This window comes from Misgurnus anguillicaudatus, chromosome 15 (genome assembly GCF_027580225.2).
Source record: "Misgurnus anguillicaudatus chromosome 15, ASM2758022v2, whole genome shotgun sequence".
NCBI lineage: Eukaryota > Metazoa > Chordata > Actinopteri > Cypriniformes > Cobitidae > Misgurnus > Misgurnus anguillicaudatus.
This window is the reverse complement of record NC_073351.2, coordinates 35,149,823-35,174,892: the sequence shown is the minus strand read 5'-3', so window position 1 is coordinate 35,174,892 and position 25,070 is coordinate 35,149,823. Positions and strand designations below refer to the sequence as shown.

At 36.9% G+C, this 25,070-nt stretch overlaps 1 protein-coding gene across 1 annotated transcript; it reads left to right on the top strand.

The window, feature by feature from the left end:
* Window positions 1-46: 46 nt before the first annotated feature.
* pdcd10a (programmed cell death 10a) lies at window positions 47-21,557 on the top strand. The gene is made up of 8 exons (XM_073853875.1): window positions 47-206; window positions 7,203-7,370; window positions 13,148-13,201; window positions 15,610-15,727; window positions 16,175-16,301; window positions 18,405-18,483; window positions 19,986-20,068; window positions 21,032-21,557. The coding sequence occupies exons 2-8, from the start codon at window positions 7,281-7,283 to the stop codon at window positions 21,111-21,113; spliced, it is 633 nt and encodes a 210-aa protein (XP_073709976.1). The 5' UTR covers window positions 47-206; window positions 7,203-7,280; the 3' UTR covers window positions 21,114-21,557.
* Window positions 21,558-25,070: the final 3,513 nt, after the last annotated feature.

The window sequence follows — 25,070 nt, the reverse complement described above, 5'->3', positions numbered from 1 at the left end:
GACTACAAAGCGTCACACCTTGCCTTGTTCTATTTCAGCCGTGTCCGCTGATTGGTTCTCATCGGTACTCGGCCCCGCCTCTCATTCTTTAGATTGGTCAAGCAGAAAACTTCCGTCTTTCGAGAGCGATACCAAAAGGAAAATATTCAAAAGAGTTAACGAGGCTAACCGGCGGTCGGATAACTATCTTTACCAGTTTTACACAGGTATTAACATTCTTTTATATTTAATCTGTTATTGACAGTGTTTTTTTAGCTGTGGGATTCATGAAAGTATTTTGTACTGGGACTAGCAATCATCCAGCTAACAGAGTCTTTAGCAAACCGGCTAACAAGCTCATCACAATGGATCCGAAACTAAGAGATATTTAAAACATGATGTTTACATTTTATTAAATATTTGTTTTATACAACGACAGGGAGCTAAACTCGGATCAGTTTTTAGCAAGGATATGGTTCTGATGAAGGTCTACAGTAAATCAGTTTTATGGAGAGCAAAACCAGGCCTCTGCTGAAGACTCAATGAAAACAAGCAATTTAGAAAATGTGTAGAATGACACTTTTGATGTAAAAGCAATTCGCATTATTTAACCAGTTATTATCATTCAGTTGTTGCCGTTTTTTAATGTTGGATTTGATAAATAAAACGTTTATATGCTGTAGATAGATCAAAGTCTGATTTTCAGTATCAGACTGTTATAATATTTCTGATGACAAATGTGATGACGTTATATATGGGTGTAAACATCTGAAATTTCATTGTTTCAATCAGATTTTAGGTCAATGTAGCACAGTTGCCATTGTGTTTGGTTCTCTTTTGGTCTCTTGATATTTATTTATTTGTTATATTTCTATACCGTCCCAGAGTAAACAAACACATTAAGACATTTAAAGGTAGATGTTTATTTTTCCCATTTATTCTTTGTTTACATTGACAGAGTAAATGTAATTCTTATGTAATAACATTACAAAATGTGACAGATTTTGCTTAATTTACTAAAATACTGGGATTAGAAAAAAGATTGAAGTTGAATAATTGCCGAATAATGATGTTGATCTCTAACTGTAACAAAGGTAAAGCTTTGATACACGGCTGCATGATTATAACAAAAATCATATTTGCCGATATGGCTTCAACAAATGATTATTTTGATAATCCATTAATCTACCGATTATTCGAACGATTAATCGACTAATCATCGTTTATTTCAACAACTAATCGGTACGTTTTGAACGATTATTCAGCTTTTTCAATTATTTAAAACATTAAGTTATACACATTTTAACTAATAAAAAAGAAAATCACTTCATCATTTGAAATGATTGTTTTAATGAACTTTGAGCGGGTCATTCTTTTAAGTTTTCGGATTTCTGTCCAACTCAAATTACACACAAATGCTTTCTAAGGATTGTTTAAATATTCTGTTCTCTTTCAATAGAAAAATTATAAACAAAAACTAAGCAGCATTACAGACAAAATCCTTTTTTTTTAACACAAACATCTCTTGTCAGCAGTATAAAGAGCTACTTTTCTAAAACAAAAGATTGTATATGTATACATAACATAAAATATGTATAATAACTTAAGTACACAGAGCCGTAGTTCACTGACAAGCTGGGCCATCTTGCATTAATTATCGCAGACGATACATTCTCGATAATTAATGCGAAATTGCCCTGATTGTCAGTAAACCACGGCTCCGCGCAGCAAATGCCGCTCCATCCGAAAGCAGGTGATGGCGATTTACTTCTAATCAAGGAACCGGCTTTACTGATGAAATACGCATGAGAATCCCCCCGATATATATCGCCCAGCCCTAATTCATTGTTTACTAATACATTAATTAACAACTAAAAACCATCTCATGTTGTACTTAATGATGACTCTTCATTAGTATTTTACATGCATTAACTCAGCATTAGTTCAGGCTGAAGTAATTAAGTTCATTATGACTCATAACCCTTATTATAAAGTGTAACCATAATATTATTACTGTTAATATTATTACTATTAGTAGTACTTCATTCTCATTTATCTAATAGATTTGCCGCTAAGTTAGTTAACGTAGCTCCAGCTGGAGAGCACTTAAGTTACCTCTTACCAGCTCCTCTTGCGCCGGGATATTTCCTCTTTAAACGTTGTGCTACCATGAAAGGCAAGTTCTGTCTTTAATGTATTAAACACAACAGCATTCTTGGTTTGAAGTTTTGTGAAACGGTTTGTTCTGATTCGTTTGCACTCCGCCATAATTCGCCCTGCGTTTTCATCTATCTATCTTCTATCGCAAATTTGTAAGGGTTAAGTGAAATGTCGACAATGCCGACTAATTGTTCAGCCCTATTTGCCGATTATTCACCTTGATATTGTAACTGCGATTATTATTGTTGATTTGATAGATTTTACATTGAAGTTTTCAAATGTTTTATAACTTTCTGTAAAACAGCTGCATGGTAAATTCTAAACATTTTAAAAGAAATAATATAATGTAAATAACAAATAATTAAGGGAGTTTAGGGTTGCAAAGTGGTGGAAATTTTGGAATTTTTTTGAAAAATTTGGGAAATGTTTACAAACTATATCATATACAAACATAAATAAAAATTTTTGTTTGGTCATAAGCACACATGCATGCAAACTAATAAAAATTTTGAAGAATCCTGTTAATTGCGCTCATCAAGCCGTTGATTTAAGATTTTTTTTTCTAATATTAATGATTTCTGAAGAATTTTTGATCAAATAAATGCAGGCTTGATGAGCATAAGAGACGTCTTTTGAAAACATTAAAAATAGTAATGTGTCTAAACAGTTGTTTTGTACAGTAATTCTGTATGATAACATAAAACTGGCTAGCAGAATGTAAAAGAAAGAGCATCACAGCTCGAGCTAGCTACATGATAACTCGCCTCATACATTTTTAATGAAATAGTGCTAGCTTACATCTAGAAATATCTGATTTCCTGGCTTCAAGAAATGATCTGTTCATGTTATGAAAGAATGCAAGTACATGCAGGGGGTGTGGCCTCAATGGCCCTTCAGTAAGAGGCTGTTTACACTTGGCATTAACATGCGTTTTCGGCGATCGGTTCACAAGTGGACGACGTTAATGCCAGGTCTAAACGGTGTTCAAAACGTTTTGAGCTCGTCCACTTTCGACCACTTTCAACCACATCCAGAGGTAGTCAAACCACTTTTGATCGGATCGCTTTGGAGTTACGGAACGCATATGTGGTTGAATGCATTCGAACAGCCACACACGACCGCCTTCTCTCTGCCCATTTATCTAATCTGAGTTATTAAACACAAGTTTTACGTCTTTTTTTGACTTCTGGCGTGAACATACTGTGAACAGCGCTATTTTTAGCCTTTCATTGATAAAACTAAAGCGTCTGATCTTCGTAGTTTCGTTTTGAAAGCGTGTGAAAGTTGCGCGATCCTATTTCATCAATTGCGCTGAAAATTCAAAGAAAGCTCTTAAATTCTCATGTACAAAACACTGTGCAGCATGTTTACTTGCTAAACAAGCAGTGGACTCCTACATAATATTAGTTTGCGTCCATATAAACTCATAATTACTCCCGCTCGGGTTTGAATGAAAGCATAGAGACTCGCCCACCGTCTCACAGACCACCCCCTTAAAGTATTCAGGACAGAAGCAGTCGGAAGTGGACAAAAGAGACGGATTTAAATACCAGGTGTAAACGTAATGTGTCTCTCTCGTCCACTTGTGATCCGATCGATGAAAACACATCTTAATACCAAGTGTAAACAGCCCCTAAGCAGTGTGCTGTGTCAATGTGACTTTTTTAAATTCCCAGTTTATTTCCATTAATTTTCATATATTGCCATGGAAAGTTTCCAGCCCTGGAAATTCCTGGAATTTTGCAACCCTAGTTATGTTGTTAGTTAATCCAAAATGAATTGCTCAAAGACACGTCAACTTATCCATTTTAAAATTTCTGATTTAAGATGAAGCGCACATGTGCCGCTGTAATTGAGGCTTTTGGAGATTATTTAATTGTTTCACCTGTAATTGTAATCCTGATTTTTTTTTTCGATTAATTGTGCAGTCCTACTTTAATATGTGGCAGATGTCAATTGCTTTATATAACCGTCATAGTTTGGAAAGATCACTAGGCATTCCTATCCCCATATTATACAATTTAAAACAATTAGTTCTGAAACATTTCACATGACTGCTTACAGTAATTATTTTTTAGTTATTTAATTATATATGAATGGACGACCATGCTGTTACATAGCACATGCATCTTGCATAGCTATAAAAGACCTTAACTGCCTGTAAAAGTTAGCAAAGTGCTTAGATTGGCCAATCAGAGTTAAGCTTTGCAGAGGTGTGTGCAATAACGTCTGCTTATAATTCACTAAGTGCGCCCTGTACAAATTTGTCTTCTATAACTTTAAGTTCGGTTTAATAGTTTTGTTTAATCCACAGCGGTTGTGGTGTGCATTATGCGGCAGAAATGTAGCACAGGTGGATCTGACTCAGAATTCACCTGCGTTAGGGTGTTACCTATTTCCAGCTGACTACAGACATACAAGATCCAGGTGTTGCTTGCCCTTTGTCAAGGGAAAAAAGTGAGTCATTATAATGCATACGTAACCTGGCAACCGTGTTTTATAGGAAGAGTTCTGGTATTTCCAGCCATTGAAAGTAATGGCCTGCTCTATGTAATGAGATTACAATCTGATCTTTGTGAATGTCACTCAGATAAGGCCGCCTCCCACAGCGGGGCCAAAGGGCTTCTGATCAGTTTGGAATGAAAGTGACTCATGTCTACCTGTCCATTTGAGTAAATCATTGGTATTTAGAAAAGCGTTCCTTTCTTTCAGTAGTTTATAATCTTCCTTGTAGTTTGAGAGGAGCCGTGACCTTTTGCAGATAACAATAAGTGCGATTGTTTAATACAGGTTGCCTGAAATTGAAGTCTGGTTGTTTGTTGTTTTGAACATTTTGAAGAACAATCAAGTGGTTCATTTCTATATTTGTCATCTAGTTGACATGGCTCTTTCGAAAGGATTTCTAGAAAAAGATTTATCGGCTTGTTTACTTGTGTCATTTTAACAAGGGCTGTGTTAAGATTCTTCAAATTTCTGCTTTTGAGTGTTTGGTTTTGTGTGAACCCTATGCCATAATGAAACCATGGGTTTCTTTTTCTTAAAGTTAGGAATAGACATTTTTGGTTATTGTCAATAGTTCAGCTGGTTCTTTGTAGCTCAGTTGGTGGATTATTGCGTTAGCAGCAGAAAATGTTGTGGGTTTTATCCCAGGGAACACACACATACGGACACAAATGAATACCTTGTAAGTTGCTTTGGATAAGAGTGTATGCCAAATGCATACATGTAAATGCAATGTAAATGTTGCCGTCTTTTGGCCACACTTAAAGGTGCATTGTGTAACTTTTAGAAGGATCTCTTAACAGAAATGCAATATAATATACAGTGGTGTATAAAGACCTTTCACAATGAACTCTATTGTTTTTATGACCTCAGAATGAGCCGTTTTATTAGGTATACACCGTAATGAAAATTCTTGTCCGAAGCCGAATTATAAGAAACACTTAGGTTTATTCGTAGGTCGAATAACGAACAACTCGACATAGGCCTGTTCCGATAATGTCTATATTCATTTATCGCACGATAAGTGAATATGACCTAGAGAGAGGGGGCGATATATTGCCATAGTGAATTGGTTTCAAAGCTACAGCCTGCATCTACTGCAACTGAACCTGCAACTATCTTCAAAAACGTGGACAATAAAAAGAGCTATACAAATAAAAATGAAACATACCCATAAAATCTAGTGTTTAGATCTGAGGTGTTGCTATTATAAATGTGACTGGGCGTAATGGAGCATACTTACAGATGAGATCAGAGTAAAACCTTGTCCTAAGCAGTGGTTCTCAAACTTTTTCAGCGTGCGGCGGCCCCCCTTGTGTACGGCGCATTCCTTCGCAGCCCCCAAAAGAAAATTTGACAAAAAAGTTCTAAAACTCAACATTTTAATTAAAAAATAATACAAAGTGGTGCTTTTGGTTAGTAGCCTTATTTTTTAGGTTTAATTACACAGAATTAATGATAAATGAATGTATTTTATAAAATGCCATAAAACTGGGACTCCCCTGGCACAATCTCACGGCCCCCAGTTTGAGAACCACTGGTCTAAAGCAATAAATGTGAAGCTAGGATTTACACTGAAGAATGACTACTATCTGTTTAAAATGTAAATGCAAATTGTATGATGTTTATTTATGTTTTAAATATTTCGAATCTTTGTTTTTATTTTTTCCAATATTAATATTTCATATTAAAAAATATTAATATAAAAAATTCTCAAAAATCTAAGTTGTGTTCTTAGAAAGGATGTACTTGCATTATTATGCTATTTTATTGTCATATCAGTGACATAAAATGGTCTTAAAAAGACAATACTATTTGCCATCGCCATTATTTCTGGGGCAATTAACCCACTTCTGAAAAGTAGCTATTGTGACCAACCTGAACATTATTTTCCCAATTTTCTTAAGTACAGTAACATTTTTAGAGCGTCATTTACTATAATTATTTCACATTTTATTTAACAATGAACATTTGTTTTTACATTCCAGCAGACACTATAGTATCTTTTTACACATGGTCACTTCTCTAACTGGATAGCTATCTGATAATCCCAAGAAAAGGCAACACTTTATATTGAGCAGCGAACACCAAGCACACGCGTGTCCGGTGCTCAACATATCAACTAGCTCAACTAGCGCTTCTGTCTAACAAAATGCTTTTGTTAATAAATGTTTTATTTCTTGTTTAAAATAAACTTACCATATGCGTTTTGAAATTGAGGGGTGAGCTGTTGGTTGCATTTCGCAATTTCACCACTAGATACTGCTAAAAGTTACACACACACCACCTTTTAAAGGCTAAACTAAAACACAACATTGTCATCATAAAAGCACATGTGTTATGATTAGGAAATAGCCTTTATTTTTGCCACACTGGTTTTTTAAGCCTTTATCTTACAGAGCCAAAATCGTCTAAATCTCACCAGTTCCATCGCAAACTTGGCATAGTCCCACAGCTATCACATCTACCGTTCGAACACAAGTTGAAAATGTCATTTCCTTACTTCTGAAATGGAATCCAGCTACCCTTTTATAATCTCTTCCTCATTGATGTTTTTGTAGCGATCGTCTTGGCCCTCCTCACCTCGAGACCCCAGGAGTGAATGACGCTCCCCCCGTCCCTTCCACACCCTGACGAGGATGACAATGGAAGAGATGAAGAATGAAGCGGACGCGACCTCGATGGTTTCCATGACGCTCTATGCCGTGATGTACCCTGTCTTCAATGAGGTACGGTGGTTAATCTCAGTAAGAGTTTGGCTTATTCCCGGTTTGCCACTTGTGTTATGTTGAGACAGACAGACTCTAGTTCAGGATTAGAAGATGCAAATGTTGCACACCCACACGCTCAGGAAAACCTGGAGTATCGAATGCATTTTTCTACAAGTGAGTCATACAAACCCAATGGTACTCCTTCATGTTTTTACACTGAGGAGACGTCCAGTTTCCTCTGATATTTTATCAACACAAGTAAGATCCTGCTACTTGACTGATTTGATTTACACATAAGTACATTTTTTAAACCTAGTTTGACTAGTTTATTTGCTTCAGAGGTGGTGTTTATCTGTCCCACTAATGAAATTACGTAACGGATAATGTACAGCCAGCTGGGTATGTCATGTCAGAATAAATCTCATCTCACCGTAAAGGGATTTATTTGTGATTATACGCTTTATTCAGTCCGCCGCCATGTTGATTCCAAAACCAGGCTGTGAGGGATAGACGTCCAGAGCGTGTGCTTTAAACCTATTGTTTTGTATCAGGATGCTGCTTATTCAGCCATCATAGCACATCATTTAACGAATTTCCAAAGAACCTCAGAAATCATGGATTGTTAAAATGGGAAAGGACATATGACCTAATTTTGAGATAAGAGCAGCGCAATGTGAACATAAAATCTGTTTGGTTATTAGCCTGTTGGCTAATCATTAATTGTTAATGAGTCATTTAAATTTTATTGTTAATATAGTCCTATAATTAACTAAGTACATCTCCTATTCGTACAGATTAAAAAAACCACAAGGCATGCGTACGTTAAAAGCTCTTCTCCGGTACGTTTTTTTTAAGCACATCATCTGAAAGCAGGATTCATTTCTACACATCTTCACAAAAACACAACGGAGAAAATACATGGGACCAACTGGAGATGTATACTTAGATTGTTTTGTTGTAGCCTGGCTAACACCAGACCAGTCTCATAGAAAATGAGACGTGGTCTGGGAACCACATGTTCATTTTCGTGTTTTAGGCGTGGTTTACGAATGCCCAGAGCCGTTTATTGGGCGCTACGAATGTCTATCGAATGTGTCTGTATGTAGCTCATACCAGATCGGTGTGTTGCATAGACGTCGTCATCATCTTGCTGCCCCCTCCCTGTTCTGTGATTGGTTCCCTAATCCTTATGCCGTTTATTTGGGTGCTACGAATGTCTATCAAATGCGTCTGTACGTAGCTTATAGCCGATCGGTGTGTCGCATAGATGTGGTCATCGTCTTGCTGCCCCCTCCCCGTTCTGTGATTGGTTCCCTATTTCAGGCAAAAATTTGGTTTCCATGCTAGACTTACAGCGTTAATAAATTTGCGCGCAAGGTAGCATGGGGAAACCCAGGCTAATATTGTTGCACTTAGAGCCCGACCGATATATCGGTAGGCTGATATTATCGCCCGATTATTAGGCATTTTCCGAACTATCGGTATCAGCATTCATAATGGCCGATAAATGAATATAAAAAAACCCCGGACGAAGCAGCCTTCAACCATGTCATGAGTGTTGCCGTTGTATAGTTTGTCCACCAGAGGGCACTCTACAACCTCCCTGTTGGCAACACTCATGTATAACGCGTCACACATCCTGCAACCTGCTGATCCAGCCAGAGTTGGGCAGAGAGAACAACGATTAAGTGAGTTCATGGTCACGAGACCATAAAAGAAACAAGTTTCTTTTTAAAATGCATTTTCATATTATTTTAGTTAAAACTCATAAGTAACTACAAATAACTAATGTTAGGGAAATCTGTTAATGTTTTGTTGCGCGTTTCTGAAATAAATAATAAAAAATATATTGGGCGATATATCGGATTTTAACAAGCATTTGTATCGGCATCGGCCTTCAAAATCCTTTATCGGTCGGGCTCTAGTTGCGCTATATTGCAATTTTAAAGAAAAGTAAACATGCTTGCAACATGAGAAATTAGCGATTAGCCAACAGACCATATTATGAATATGTACACATTGTGCTATTCTCATCTCAAATTGGGTCATATATCCCTTCTCATTTTAACCTCACGTTTTCTAAGGTTCTTTGCAAAATGATGTATTTTCTGTGTTTTAATGGCTGAATGATCAGCATCCTGATACAAAACAATAGGTTTAAAGAGCACGCTCTGGACGTCCATCACTCTTAGGTTTGCAATCAACATGACGGCGGACTGAATAAGGCGTATAGCTGGATGTATTATACCTCTCATGAGACGTCTACTTGCCACACAAGTAAATATATGGGCATAAAATATGGATTTATAAGATATGTAAACCTTTCCGTTTCCTTGTGGCTTTAAGCCAAGACGTGCTCAAAGTTCATAGTTCACAGCTCAAACATGCATTAAGTTTAATCATTTATACACAAAACTTCATATGTTATTGATTATGTGTATTTATATTGAGTTTATTTTTAACTGCAACTGACCTGACACCTCACTCACAGTACCCGCATGAGGTTGTGTTATTAGTTTCTGGTGGTTGTTATCTGGGAATAACAACCACTATCCAATCAGAATCAAGCATTTACACTGTGTAATAATATCTATGTATAATGTTATGTATAATTCTTTTCTTAAAAATAGCAATGGGGTTAAGTCATGTTTTACATTAATAACATTAGCTAAAACTGCAATGTTAAGCGTGTCTTAAAATCAAACCTTGGTGTATGTGTGTGGTGTATGTGCACAGATAACACAACATGCATGCATGCTTCTCACACAGCCCACATATACTCCTGTGAAATCATTCAAATCTCAAATTAGGGATGCTCATATCAGTTAATTTTCCCGACCGACAACCGTAGCTTCTAAACCGAACATTAACCGTTAACTGATAAGATTTTAATATGAAATTGTCATTCAGTAAAAATACAGTTGACGGTTGTCTGTGAACTAGTAAAAACAAAAGATTTAATTTGAACGTGCAAACAGCAGCGACAGATCAACAACAGAACCAGGATTCATACATTATCAGATATTCACGCAATATATTCACCTTAATAAAAAGCACGCGATCAGTCCAGAGGATTAATATCCAAAAAGGGCAGATTGTCTCCGTTTCATCTACCACAATGGTCATTTCTAAAGCAGGATGCTTTTCAGAAAGTTTTGTTTTTGCGTCGTCTTTCTCCGTTTGTGCAAAAAGAGAGATGTTTATGGAACAGTGCATGTGAGCGGAACGGTAATATTTCCATCAGAGCGCAGTGGTAATATTTCCATCAGAGCGCAGAGCGCATTTCCGAAGTTTCCGCTCCGCTCGCTCAATACGCATCACCGCTCGCTCATCCCAGTATGCCCTTTGGTAATTTGATAGTTCGAGAATCTATAGCAATAATTTATGGAGTTCAAATATTTTTTTAATGAAGTCGCCAGCCTTATATAGAAATGAAAGAAATGAAACTAAGATGACAGTATAAATGTAGCGTCGTCTGCATCTAGATGCAGTTTTAGAGATGAAAATTACTTTAATCTAACTGATCAACACAAATACAAAGCGCCATAATATAACTGATTGCTTACCAGCATTAAAACTACTTAAAATAAAAACCTGTATAGTTCTCCGCTCCGTGGATGAGGAAGCTTCAGCCAAAAATGCCGGTGCCTTTAGTATTAACTGACTGAACACTTGACTCTTCCCTGGACATTTAGATATTAATTTTTTTCATCAACAGCATGCGATGAACATTATAAACATTGATGATAATCTGCCGACTCGACTGATTCAGCACGTCCTCTATTTTACAGAGTCCGCTTAATTAACGGCTTTTCGTTCGGTCCGCGTGAGCTAAACATTTTTGTTCTGTAATTTGCTCTCGCGTAGGCTATATTTCTACATATTTTCGACCAAGTAACACTCGGGATAAAATGTAAGTTCTTTTAGATAGCATTTAAGCTTCTGAAATGTTGACAAATCAGTCTGACTAAAATGATCTATCCAGATGAATTTAGCCAAAATAATGATTTATTCGTTTTCATACTACATTAGATACACGTTAATTTAGCTACTAATATACTATTGAAAATGCCATAAATAAATACTCATGGCCTTCTGTATTGCATTCGTTTTGTACATTTACAGGTTCATAAATACTGTCTAATTTTAATTTCTTTAAGACACAGCTGTGTTCTGTATTTACTGATGCACTGTAAATTTGCACTTTGCACTTGAAATTGTTCTTCAATTTATTTTAGTTTTTTCAAATAATATATTTATATAATAGTATAGTTCGTTGGGGAACGAATTATTATAATATTTCGTAATTACTTATTACATTTATTATTACTTAAAATTGTGAATTAGTAAAACGTGGATGTCGTGGAAACAATTTGTTAATTTGAATTATATCCGGAGCACCGTATCAGTTAAACTAGGTCTAATAGCCAACACACAACTGTACATAACTGCGATTTATCAGCTAATACTTTAATTAAATGCAATTATCCAAGAACGTCAGTACAGAAAACAATTAGGCTTACTAAATTTTTTTTTATGACGGAGCGGGATCTGAATGGGAATTGGTTTATTTGCTGGCGTGAGCGGAAAGTTAACGGAGCGCTTGCTTGGGCGGTGAGCGACTGAGTGGAGCGCTTGAACAGTAGAGCGGAATATTTAGGGGAGCTTCGCTCACATGTTATGGTCCGGGACACGCGCGCGTCTCCGTTCAGCTTCCAAACACGCATACAAATGATCAGACCGTCAGGGCAGCAATCATTTGTGTCATTTACAGGACATTCACAAATTAAAGATAGAAAAGTGGCGAAATGTCTGTCGGCTCATGACGACACGCACCATGTATTAACAAATATTTTTTTTATTTTAACTGATAATGTTAATCGGTCATACATTCTTACCTTCGGTTAAAGGAATAGTCTACTCATTTTCAATATTAAAATATGTTATTACCTTAACTAAGAACTGTTGAATCATCCCTCTGTCATCTGTGTGTGTGCACGTAAGCGCTGAAGCGCGCTGTGACGCTACGATAGCATTTAGCTTAGCCCCATTCATTCAATGGTACCATTTAGAGATAAAGTTAGAAGTGACCAAACACATCAACGTTTTTCCTATTTAAGACGAGTAGTTATACGAGCAAGTTTGGTGGTGCAAAATAAAACATAGCGCTTTTCTAAGCGGATTTAAAAGAGTAACTATATTTTATGGCGTAATAGCACTTTTGGGAGTACTTTGACTCGGCGCAGTAACACCCTCCCTCTCCCATTATGAGAGTGAGAAGGGGAGCAGACTTTTCAGGCGAGTCGAAGTACTCCCAAAAGTGCTATTACGCCATAAAATATAGTTCCTCTTTTAAATCCGCTTAGAAAAGCGCTATGTTTTATTTTGTACCACCAAACTTGCTCGTATAACTACTCGTCTTAAATAGGAAAAACGTTGATGTGTTTGGTCACTTCTAACTTTATCTCTAAATGGTACCATTGAATGAATGGGGCTAAGCTAAATGCTATCGTAGCGTCGCAGCGCGCTCCAGCGCTTACGTGCACACACACAGATGACAGAGGGATGATTCAACAGTTCTTAGTTAAGGTAATAACATATTTTAATATTGAAAATGAGTAGACTATTCCTTTAACGGTTAAACGGTCAATGTGAGCATCCCTATCTCAAATTAAAAGCAAAATCTACACCAACAACAAACTACAGGACCATTTTTAATGAATGCATATATGTAATGTATGCAAACTCGAAATAACCTAGTTTATCTGTGTTTTATTTTTGTATGTGTGTTATAGCTGGAGGGAGTAAATCTATCTGCCGCACAGACTCTAAGAGCCGCCTTCATAAAGGTGAGTAGATCTGACGTAAAGTTACTACAGCAGGGTAAAACTGATGTTTTATACTTTTAAAAATCATCTTTGAAAATTCTGTGTTTCATTTGAATTAGCATAAAATAAATTCATAAACCCTCCGGTCTTATTGTGCACAAATGCATGTTATTCCAAAGAAAAACAAATATCATCTTTTGTCAAAATGTGAACTTGACATCATGTAGTCATAACATCCCACAAGTTTAATATGAACTAAGCGGCAGAAACCATTCAGAAATTGATATTGAGATCACATTAATAAACATATTCCCCAAGTTTAAACATTTTCTTGGGTTTTGTGTATCTTTGTGTGAACACTAGTGTTATCTAATCCAGTGGTTCTCAAACATTTTCACCGTGCGGCCCCCCTGGTCTACAGTGCATTTCTTTGCGGCCCCCCTAAAGAAAATTTATGACAAATTTGTGCTAAAATGTAAAATTTTTTTAAACAAAACATATAAAATGATTCAAAGTAGTGCTGTTGCTTAGTAGCCTTATTTTTTTTTAATTACACAGAATTCATGATAAACTAATGTATTTTATAAAATCTCATAAAACTGGGGCCCCGCTGGCACCATCTCGCGGCCTCCAGTTTGAGAACCACTGACCTAATCATTACTGAGATTATTTACATATTGCATTAGTGAAATCAGCCCATTATAGGGTAACTGTAATGTGTGTAAATGGTCATAAGACGTGTTTTTGTATACGAAATATAGAGATTAGGGCTTTGCAAAAATATCGATACAGCTAACTATCGTGACATTTTTCATGATAGTGTATCGATATTTCCATCTCTACTATCAACTTTTTTCGGCCAATGTCTCAGAAGTTAGCGGGAATGAGAAAATTTAAAAACACCTGCATATTTCAAAGCCGACATGTGGAAGCACTTTGCCTTTAAAAAAAGTTTTTAAAAATCTGCTCTATTTTTTTTACATTTTTGATAAAAAAAGAAAAAGTATTGCAATGTATTGCAACGTAGTGTATCGCAGTGGTTCTCAAACTTTTTCAGCGTGCGGCCCCCCTTGTGTATGGTGCATTCCTTCGCGGCCCCCCAAGGGAAATTTACAACTTACAAAGAAAACTGTTCTAAAACTTAACATTTTAATTAAACAAAACATCAAATTATACAAAGTATTGCTTTTGGTAAGTTGCCTTATTATTATTATTATTATTATTATTATTTTTTAGGTTTAATTACACAAAGTTAATGTATTTTATAAAATGTCATAAAACTGGGGCCCCCCTGGCACCATCTCGCGGTCCCAGTTTGAGAACGACTGGTGTATCGTATTGTGATAGACTGTATCATGGCCAAATGTATCGTGATATGTATCGTATCGTGAGCCCCTTGCCAAAACCCAGACCTAAAAGAGATATAGATATATTAATATATTTGGGGCACTTGGACCCTAGTAACATAAAGGGGGCCATTTCATGCAAAGTCAACCTTATTATAAAAAGTTTTTACCTAAAGTTTTAACCATGCTGATAAGTCGGATGTCAATATTTGGTGGTTTAAATTCATACTTTTTTTAGTCTCTATTAAAGTTTTTAAAGCATTTTTCCACAGTTAAGAGAGTCCATAATGGAAAAATGTTATGTACATGATATTGTTTCTCAATTATGAATGCACATACAAAATTTAAATAAAATATAATTAGTTTTTTGAACAGCCATCCATTCTCCATTTGTTGGGTATTATTGCTTCTGGCTTTTGCATTTTAATTTACTTAACTTAATTCACTTTAATTCCTACAAAGAATGTTGTCTTTCGAAAACGTGTCTTTTTTGTCACATCCATAACGCATGCACGTGTCCCTCATCTAAAACAGAAAACATGAGTATAGACTGATATATTTCTAATGTCTATCAACAGGGGTTAAGGAGAATATAAACAGATGATTTAATATATTGGTAATAAATGCATTCTCTAAGAATTTATATTTTAAGTTTTGACTGCACATAACGCTGGTATTGCTCTCATGTAATGTTGTGCCTTTGAGAGAGTTTGTGGTTGTATTTCTAATAACACAAGTTCTTAATTCACATTCTTGGATATATTAATATAAGAGTGTAAATATAAAATGTTTGTGCAGTCAGTGTTGTTGTCCTTTTTATATTGGTGTGCCAGTCATAAATAATATAAGTTAAAAGTTTTAAAACATTCACATTTGATGATCTGACAGTGGTATTACACACACATTGATTTGTTTTAGATTTTAAGATGTGATGGGAAAATTTGATGTTTCCCAAACTATAAAATCAAAATGCTATACGTGACTTGAGTTGGCATGAGTGTTTAATTATTTTAGTTTTTTTGTTTTTCCCCTCTTCATAACTAGTAAAGTTTTTTTACTAACTAGTATCTGTGTGTGTATTAGGCAGAGAAAGAGAACCCGGGCCTAACTCAGGATATTATCATGAAGATTCTGGAGAAGAAGAAAGTTGAGATTAACTTCACAGAGTCTTTATTACGCATGGCTGCAGATGATGTTGAAGGTGCGTGTGATTTTAGCAGAGAAGAGATATGTACTTTATTCTTTGTTGTCCCGTTTGAAGTCTTGTAAACAATGCAGCATGTTGCACCTAGGTGGAGCTGTTTCCCCATGAATTAAAACACTTGGATGAAAATCTGCTCTGCTTTTTAAATTAATTAGTTCCCATTCAGATGTTTTTTGACACATTCAGATTTATGCTGCCAATGAATACACAAGCACACAGTGCGTTTCTGGGTGATGCTCATTTGTGTTGATTTAAAATGTAAAAATAACTTCCAAATTTAATGAACAACCTTTTTCATTCTAGTAAAGTTTTTAAAAATCAATTTTGTCTTTTCTTCTGTAATCCATGCTTGTACATATGCATGCATGACATGAAAGTTTAGTAAAAGTTTACTGTTAAGATTATTATGGTACCTGACTGTGTCCTGTGGTTGTTTGTGTGTAGAGTATATGATTGACAGATCCGAGCGAGAGTTTCAGGAGCTGAATGAAAGGGCTCGTGCGCTGAAACAGATCCTTAGCAAAATCCCTGACGAAATCAACGACCGAGTCCGTTTCCTGCAGACAATCAAGTAAGAACGCATTAAGAAAAGTTCACACGATTTAATTTTTTTTATTGCATCAAAGAACTTCTCATTTAATAACATTTGTGATGTGACAAAGAATATATAGTGGGTCTGGATTATGACAACAAGGCTATGATATTATTTATTAATATTTGTGACCTCACCTACAGCGGAAAGTCCTTTCAGATGCTGCTTTGATGAAAGATTTTTATGATCATTTGTGTTGATGAAAATAAGTTGTGCTCATTTGTTTACAAGGGTCTTTTAAAGGGGACCTATTCTATAAATTAACTTTTATAATGTGTTTGAACATTAATATGTGTCCACAGTGTGTGTAAACAACAAGCCTATAATGGTAAAAATCTCCCTCATTTGCATAATTAAAAACCTACATAGAGAAATGCACAGATTGTGATTCTTCCCTTTGATGATGTCATCGGAGGAAAAGCCACACCCAACAGCGGTTACACTCCGCCATATTTGCATAAACAAAGTGAGAAGCATGATGTTTGCCATTGTAGTTTTACAGTGGTCTCTGCCAATGAGACATTATGTCTGTTTTCACATCACGCAACAGGAGAGAGTTTGCAGCGCTTACCCATTGTGTTTTCACACATGACTTTGATTTGTTTAATTCATGTTGTTTTTGTGTTCTTTCTGGTCCGTGTAGTGCAAGCTATAGACAGATAAAAGCCCATTGCACTTTCTGTTGCTCTGAAAGTTATGATAAAAGATAAGGTTCACTAAGTGATTGACAGCACAGTGCGACTGTATTCCCATCCAAGGTGTACAATATGAGCACAAAACGTGTTTTTATCTATTTCTCTAAAGATTAGAAAGATGAGGATTAACTCTGTGCACGAGAGAATGATTGACAGCCCAACACGACTGTATTCCCTTCAAACATTTACAATATCAGCAATGTGCTGTGTATGTGATAATTTTATATAAAATCATATTTTTATCATATAAAGATCTATGTTAAAGGTCATTTAAACATTCTTTTGTGCTTTAGTCAAAAGTCCTGAAAACAGTGTTTATTTTCTTGTAAAATGCTTAAAAAATCCTGAGCTTTATGTCTTTATTTTTATCCCACAATGCTCACCGTCTAGTTATTCATAAAGATGTATGTATAATTGACTTTTTAACTCATTCACCGCCAGCCTTTTTGAGAAAAGTTGCCCACCTGCATTTTTGTGATTGTAACAATATTTTAACAAAATTCCTTGCAGGAAAAATTATTTTCTATAAATATATAAACATACAAATTATATCAAATTAAAGAACACACCCTCTGCTTTCAAACAAACAATAAACAAACAAACAAACAAAATGGGGAAAAAAACTTTTCATTATATATTTACTTTTCTACTTAATTTAACCACTGAAATATGGATATTTCTCTTCAAAAATACAACATTTTGAGCAAAAAGCTTTAAAAACTGTGTTTTTGTAAAGGAATTTATGTTAGAGATCAGACTCAGAATGACTATCAAACATAAAGGCAGTTAAAATAAATCATAAAATCTTTTTAACTTTCGTTTTTGATACATTCGGTTTGGCGCCATCTGGTGGATAAAAGCGGTATTACACTTTCACTTTGAAATTCGTCCAGAAAGGCATATTTATTAGTTAAATATGAACTAATAAATGATGAGACAACTCGTCAATGGCGGTGAATGAGTTAAAATGGTTTAAACATAAAAGTCGTAACATTGCTACTGACTTTTGTGACATTCTCCTGCTTTGTTGTGGCTGTTGTTCTTGAAACCTCGCCCCCCACTGGTAAGCTGCGAGCAACAGCTCATTTGCATTTAAAGGGACACACACCAAAACAGCACATACCTAAAATGAGCAATTTTAACAGCTTGATGAATTATCTTTGAGCTAAACTTCACATACACACTCTGGGGACACCGAAGACTTATTTTACGTCTTGTGAACTGGGTCACAATAGGGGACCTTTAAGTTAAGTTTATTGAGGTATAGTGAGACAATTTTGATTGTTGTAAATGGCTTTCACATTAAAAGGACCAACAGAAAGTATTTGGGTGAAATAAGCAGGATGAGAGTAATACTGTATCTGATCAATTGTTTTTATGTCCACAGAGACATAGCCAGTGCCATAAAAGAACTACTGGATACAGTCAACAATGTGTTTAAGAAATACCAGTATCAGAACAGAAGGGTAAGTGTTACACACAACCACATTCTTACATTCACAGTCTTATTCAAATCTGTTGTTTTACAATTGCAGAGCATGACAACTAGGTTTGGGCATCACTGTAATCAATTCTTTGGCTCCTGAGGGTCCCAATTCAGATTTGATCCTTAAGGTCCCGGTTCAATGTGGAAAGCATTCTTAGGGTCCCGGTTTGATCTTGGAACGATTCTTATGCTGCGTTCACACCAGCCCCGGTAGAGGCGTCAAGCGCAAGTGTTTTCAATGTAAGGTCAATGTGAAGACGCGTTGACACGTCTGGAGGTCTCGCGGCGCGATATGAGGCATTTAGTGCGGCACGGTAGACGCGATACCGCCTCATTGGTTAACTTGACGCTTTTTTTCTGCCAAAGTTCACATTTTTCAACTCGCCCGTTTCCCGTAGCAACCAGGAGCTTGCTCTAGTAGTGACGTGATTACTGGAAGCCAGCGGAGTCGCCAAAGCCCCTCCCATGACGCAAATTTTTGTTTGAATGTCTCGACAAGAATTTCACGTGTGAATGAAGCAAGTAAACTCAAAATGTTCAAGCGGCAAATTTGACGCCTCAAACACGGCTGGTGTGAACCCACAGTTAGGGTTCCAGTTCTATCCGGAATCAATTCTTTGGGTCCTGATTTGGATTTAAGTCCTAGGGTCCCATTTCAGATTTGATCCTTAAGGTCCCGGTTAAATGTGGAAAGCATTCTTAGGGCCCGGTTCGATCTGGGAACGATTCTTATGCTGCGTTCACATCAGCCCTAGTAGAGGCATCAAGCGCAAGTGTTTGCAATGTTAGGTCAATGTGAAGAGGCGTTGACACGCGTCTGGAGGTCTCGCGGCGCGAAAAGGCATTTAGTGCGGCACTGTAGACGCGATTCCGCCTCATTGGTTAACTTGATGCTTTTTTCTGCCAAAGTTACAATTTTTCAACTCGCGCGTTTTTCGCAGCAACCAGGAGCTTGCTCTAGTAGTGACATGATTACTGAAAGCCAGCGGAGTCGCCAAAGCCCCTCCCATGATGCAAATTTTTGTGTGAATGTCTCGACAAGAATTTCATGTGCGAATGAAGCAAGTAAACTCAAAATGTTAAAGCGGCAAACTAGACGCAGATTTGACGCCTCAAACGTGGCTGGTGTGAACCCACAGTTAGCGTTCCAGTTCTATCCGGAAACAATTCTTAGGGGCCCGGTTCGATCCGGAAACGATTTCCAGAAAATAAAATGTAGTCAACGCTCTCGCTGTGGACTTTTCTATTGACTTCCACAATTTCTAAAAATGTATTTTTGACATTTGTGAACTGGTACAAATCGCTATCGATCGCGATTCATTTATGAATCAAATTTTTTTCTGCACCCCTAATGACACATGGCTTCTGTTATGAATCTGTATGTTTAGAAGAGATTGGGGTTGTATTCAGTTTGATGTATTATAATCACATTGATAGCAGAAAAAAATGACTTTTTGTAATAAAATTAACTTTTTTTTCCAGGCACTTGACCATCAGAAGAAAGAGTTTGTGAAACACTCCAAAAGCTTCAGTGATACTCTGAAAACATACTTCAAAGACGGAAAGTACGGATGACTTTTAGATTTCCCATTATTACTGCAGGATCTCTCTCTGTTATTCCCATTTAATCCATGTTGCTTTAATGCCAGGTTGTTTTTAAACCCATTCTGGATAAATACTGGACAGAACACACCACTCGGTTAAAAATTACCTAACAACAAGCCAGTATTGGGTAATTTTTAATCCAGCAGTGTATTTTAAAAACAACCCAGCATTTTTAATGTGGTGATAAAAATATCTGTCCTTCTATTCTTTCCAAACATATATTTCACATGACATTCAATGGGATGTTTTTGCTTATTGCAAGTATATTATAAAAAAACAGGATTCTTTAAAAGGCAGATTAGTTAACACCTTGATCAGATTGCCTGTATGCACTATAAATAGGAGATATTTTAAGCTTTTATTTAATACAAAAAAATTAACCCTGGACCACAAATCCATAAGTGGCATGGCTATATTTGTATCCATAGCCAAAAATACATTGTATAGGTCAAAATTATAGATTTTTTATGCCAAAAATCATGTTTCATGAAGGTATTTATTACATTTCCTAGTGTAAATATATAAAAATGTGTTTATCATTAGTAATTTGTTTTGCTAAGGACTTCATCAATATTTGACATTTTTTGCACCCTCAGATTTTCAAATAGTTGTATCTCGGCCAGATATTTTTCTATCCTTACAAACCATACATCAATGGAAAGCTTTATTCAGATTCCAGATGAAGTATAAATCTCAATAAAAAAAAATAACCCTTATGACTGGTTTTGTGGTGAAGGGTCACAAATTATTAAGCTGCTCTATTAAAGAGAATTAAAAAGTAAAATAAGTGTCGGACGCAACAATCTGTTGATTATTGTTCATTGTTATTGTCCCATATCTGTGTTGAATCTTAAAATGATTGTGTAAAAAATGAAATGGACGCATTATTAATTCATGCATTTCCCTCTTCACATTTCTCCTAGGGCGATAAATGTGTTTGCCAGTGCCAACCGCCTCATCCACCAAACCAACTTGATACTGCAGACCTTCAAAACTGTCGCATAGGAGTCGCAGAAGTGTATTTTTAAAAAATAACCTTTATATGAACAATGTAAAGATACTTTGGACTGTAATTTATGAGTCTTGTCTCCAGGAGGTAACACTTAAGGCAAGATGGCTTCTATTATCATTTCTAACCGCACATCTAATCTTCTTTATGAGCTGGAGCTTTCCGCTCACGCTATTGCTATGGAGACGCTCTGGCTTGATTTCTCCCTCTGTTTTGCTCCTGATGTGGTTTTGTTCTTTCCGGTCAGTCCAAGAGAAAGCCAAATGCCTGGGAGCCTTAAACGGGAGGGAGACGCAGGCGTTCCAGACGTGCTTGTATATGCTGGGGTTAACTGTCTCTTCTGATGCTTTGAACTTGAATGAGAGATGTATATTTAATAGATATTTGGTAACAGAATTGTTCAAATAAACACAGCACATGTTGGAAAGATTTAAAGTAAAGTTGTTTGAATTCTTTGTGTTTTCCGTTGAATACTGGCACATTTAGCTAGTGCAGGTGTCATCGTTGCTTTAGTGTCACGTTAGGGTAAAACGTTTTTCATCTTTAACCGTAAATGTAGAAGGGGTTGGCTAATAAAAAGGTTTTATAAATCACTTACCCCTGTGTCGTTCCAAACCTGTCTTTCAAAAATATCTAAAAATGTATGCTGAAGACGATCGAAGGACTTAGGGTTTGGAACGACCTGAGGGTGATTTATGATCAAATATTTTAATTAAATAACCCTTTAAGCTTGTGCGCTTATAAGATGTCTTCTAATCTTCTCCGCAATGGGTACGTGGTAAGATATTGTCCCGCCTTAGTTTTGATTCCTGCTCAAAAATAATTAAGTAATATAACCGCAGTTACAAAAAAAAAAAAAAAAAAACCCACACACAATAACCCCACAAAGTAAGTACAACTTTGAACAGAATCACAGAAAATAAACAGATGCACCCCGACCAATTTTAGTTTACTCACACGTGACTTGTATTAACAAAGGTCTGATCCATTTTAAAATATATCCTTGTGAATAAGAACCAAACAAAGATGAAATTGCAATATTGTAGTCATTTAACCCCTGGTTTTGGAACGAAGCAATCAATCTACAGGTCTGAAAACACCCTTATGGTGCTTTTCCATTGCATAATACTCCACGGGTTGGTTCTGGTCAGCTTACTTTTGGGTCGTAATGGGGACGAGACCGCCTATGCAGAGACAAGACCGAGGCTGTTTCTCAATGTCAATGATACTTACTTACTAGTCCTTACAAGTCACTTCTTTCAGAGGTTAGGCATCCTCTTAAGCATTCGGAGAACACCTTAATGTAACAGGCTAGCAAGTGCACGTCATTGCATCAATTAAAGGTGTGCTTTTGGTGCTGCACGCATAGGATTGTGGGTGATTTCAGCGTGCGAAGAGCACGAATGGATACATATGCATCCTTTCCTGTATATGGGATATTTCTTGAACGAAGGCCTCAGTCCTAGGCTGAAATTCCGAGGATCCTCGACATTGCAACAGTCCTTTGACGGACGTCGATGATGTCGCATCCTTGAAATTCTGGCTTCCGAGGATCCTTCCTTGACATTGAGAAATGGCTCGAGTCTTTGAAGGGTCGAGACCAAGTCCATTTGGTTTTCAAATACAGTCGAGTCCGAGTCAAGACCAAGTCTTTGAGAAAGCAAGTCTGAGTCGAGACCAAGACCATAAAAGCATGTCAGTTTTCATATTCGTGATTTAATATCACCCCAGTTAATAAGCAACAGTTAGGTCTACAGACTAAGCTAGATTGGTAATTGTTTAGAGGAGCAGTCTTAACGTCTTAATATGGACTATGCTTTTACTATCATTAAAAAATTCCTACCACATGCATCATCTTCTGCCTATTTTTCTAGAAATAAATAAACAGCTCTGATGGCAGTATCTTTGCATTGCACCATGGGATGTCATTTTTAAATAATGCCCGTCAACATTGCATTTTATTGTTATGTGTTGTGGTCTCGAGGACTCAGTCTGAAATTACGAGTCCTTCTCCTCCCACTGTGGTCAGAGACCGAGTCAAGACCGAGTCTTTGAAGGAACAAGTCAGAGACGAATCCGAGAAAGCAGAAATCGGTCTCCGAGACCGGACTAGAGTACTACATCACAACTTTTGTTTTCCAGATTTGCTGTTTGTGGCAGCATGTATGCGCAGCATTTTGCAACTTAGCGGAGCTGACACCACGGGTGTTTGTACAGAAACAAACATCTTCTTGTGATGGTCAATTTTGGTTTTGTGGTGGTGGACTGAGAAATAAATGAATTTATGGGAAACCCTGCATTACAACGACGCTCGCTCCCACTTTTTTAATGTAACGGCACACCTATAATCACTCCCTCTCTGAAGTTGTACTAAATTAAATGTAAAAGCTAACCAAGCCAAAGTAAAGTGAGCCGACATGACCTTACCCGTGGGGTACTATGCAATGGAAAAGCTTAATCTGTAGGCCTCTTTCAATCTTTAGGCCTCTTTCATTGACATTTCCTTTTTTTTTGAGCATGTGAAAGTTGTGCAAGCTTATTTCATTCATTGCCCTGAAATGCGGGTCAATTTAAATTCATTGTACGTTCTAGGTTTGCCTTCTTTTGAAGAGATCCTGACTAAACAACTAGACATCTTATATGGCAAAATGAAAGTGCGCTGTCCACCTTTAGGCTGCAGTCACACCAAAAGCGTTTATGGCAGTTGCAGGCGCCTTTTTTGAACGATATTCTATGGGCAGGGCGCGTTTGCGCGCTGTTTATGCGCGCCGAGCGCCTTGCTGTTTTTTGCCGCCTGCCGCGCACGCGTTTTTGAAGGAGCGCTGAGAGCAGAGAAGCGCCTGACGTCATTTGCGTCTTTCATTGTCCAATCGAATCAGGGGAGAGGCGGGCCTTAAGTTGTAGTGAGGGAAGTTAACAGTTGCTTTGAAGAACCGGACTCCACTCGCTCACTCTCTCCTTCAAGTTTGTGCACCTCTCATCCTCAAACAAGGTCAGAGCAGGCGCCCTCTTTTTAAAGTTTCTGCTAATATGACAGTTAACAGCAAAAGAGCGTTCACGCTTCAATATTTGATTGACAAGACAGCTGACTCGGTGGTTGCTTAGCAATATGAAAAGCCGCGTCGCACTGCTCTTTTTTAAAAAAGGCAGTGCGTCGCGCCTTGCGTTTGCAAGCGTTTAAAGCGCCTTTGGTGTGACTGGCCCCTTAGACAAACTTGCTTCTGAAAGGAGTTATTTGGTTATTTCCCAGAAGATTTAGATTAAGCCAAGGACTAGGCTTTGTTTATGTTAGGCAATTTAAGTAGATTTTACAAACACCCCTTACAAAAAACATTACAGGTGTGCATCTTCAGACAAAACAATCTCATATATTTTAAGATGTGTCAATGCGAGATGTTAGGTAAGCCCAAACATGAATTTTAGTCTGGGATTATGCTTAAGTTTTATCTGGGAAACTGCTTGTAAGTGTCTTAACATGATGTCTAGGTAGGCTGCTTACTAGGTTTTGGTAGAGAGCTGTAGACAGTACATAAAAATGTGTAGAAGAGAAACAGTATTCTTGTTTCATTTTATGACTTTTGTTTTAACAAATAAATTAGATGGGGAAATTAGATATTTTTTTATTTAAATGCTTGCTGATGGTGTCTGTACTGTTTATTCATTTTGTCTAGGCAATTTGTTGTCAGAAACGTGTACGATAAAAGTTCAGTAAACACATCAGCTACACATGTGGATTCAGATATTGTATAAAATCCTTGGGGCAATGATGAGCTCGTCTTTAGTGTCCAATCATTGAATAGAGGAATGTCTGGACAGACAGATCCAATCCTCTCTTTATCCCTGGTTGCCAAGAGACATACCTGAAGCTTTGAAAGAAGGTGGATGATAAAAGGATAATATGTGCGGGATTTGACACTGTTCCCTCTTAGGAGTATACTCTCACTCCTCTGTGT

Bases quoted from the DNA above. Each gene is read 5' to 3' on its own strand.
- pdcd10a (XM_073853875.1), top strand. From the start codon at position 7,281: ATGACAATGGAAGAGATGAAGAATGAAGCGGACGCGACCTCGATGGTT. The intron at 16,302-18,404 runs GTAAGAACGCAT...TTATGTCCACAG, and splicing joins CGTTTCCTGCAGACAATCAA to AGACATAGCCAGTGCCATAA. The intron at 20,069-21,031 runs GTACGGATGACT...CATTTCTCCTAG, and splicing joins ACATACTTCAAAGACGGAAA to GGCGATAAATGTGTTTGCCA.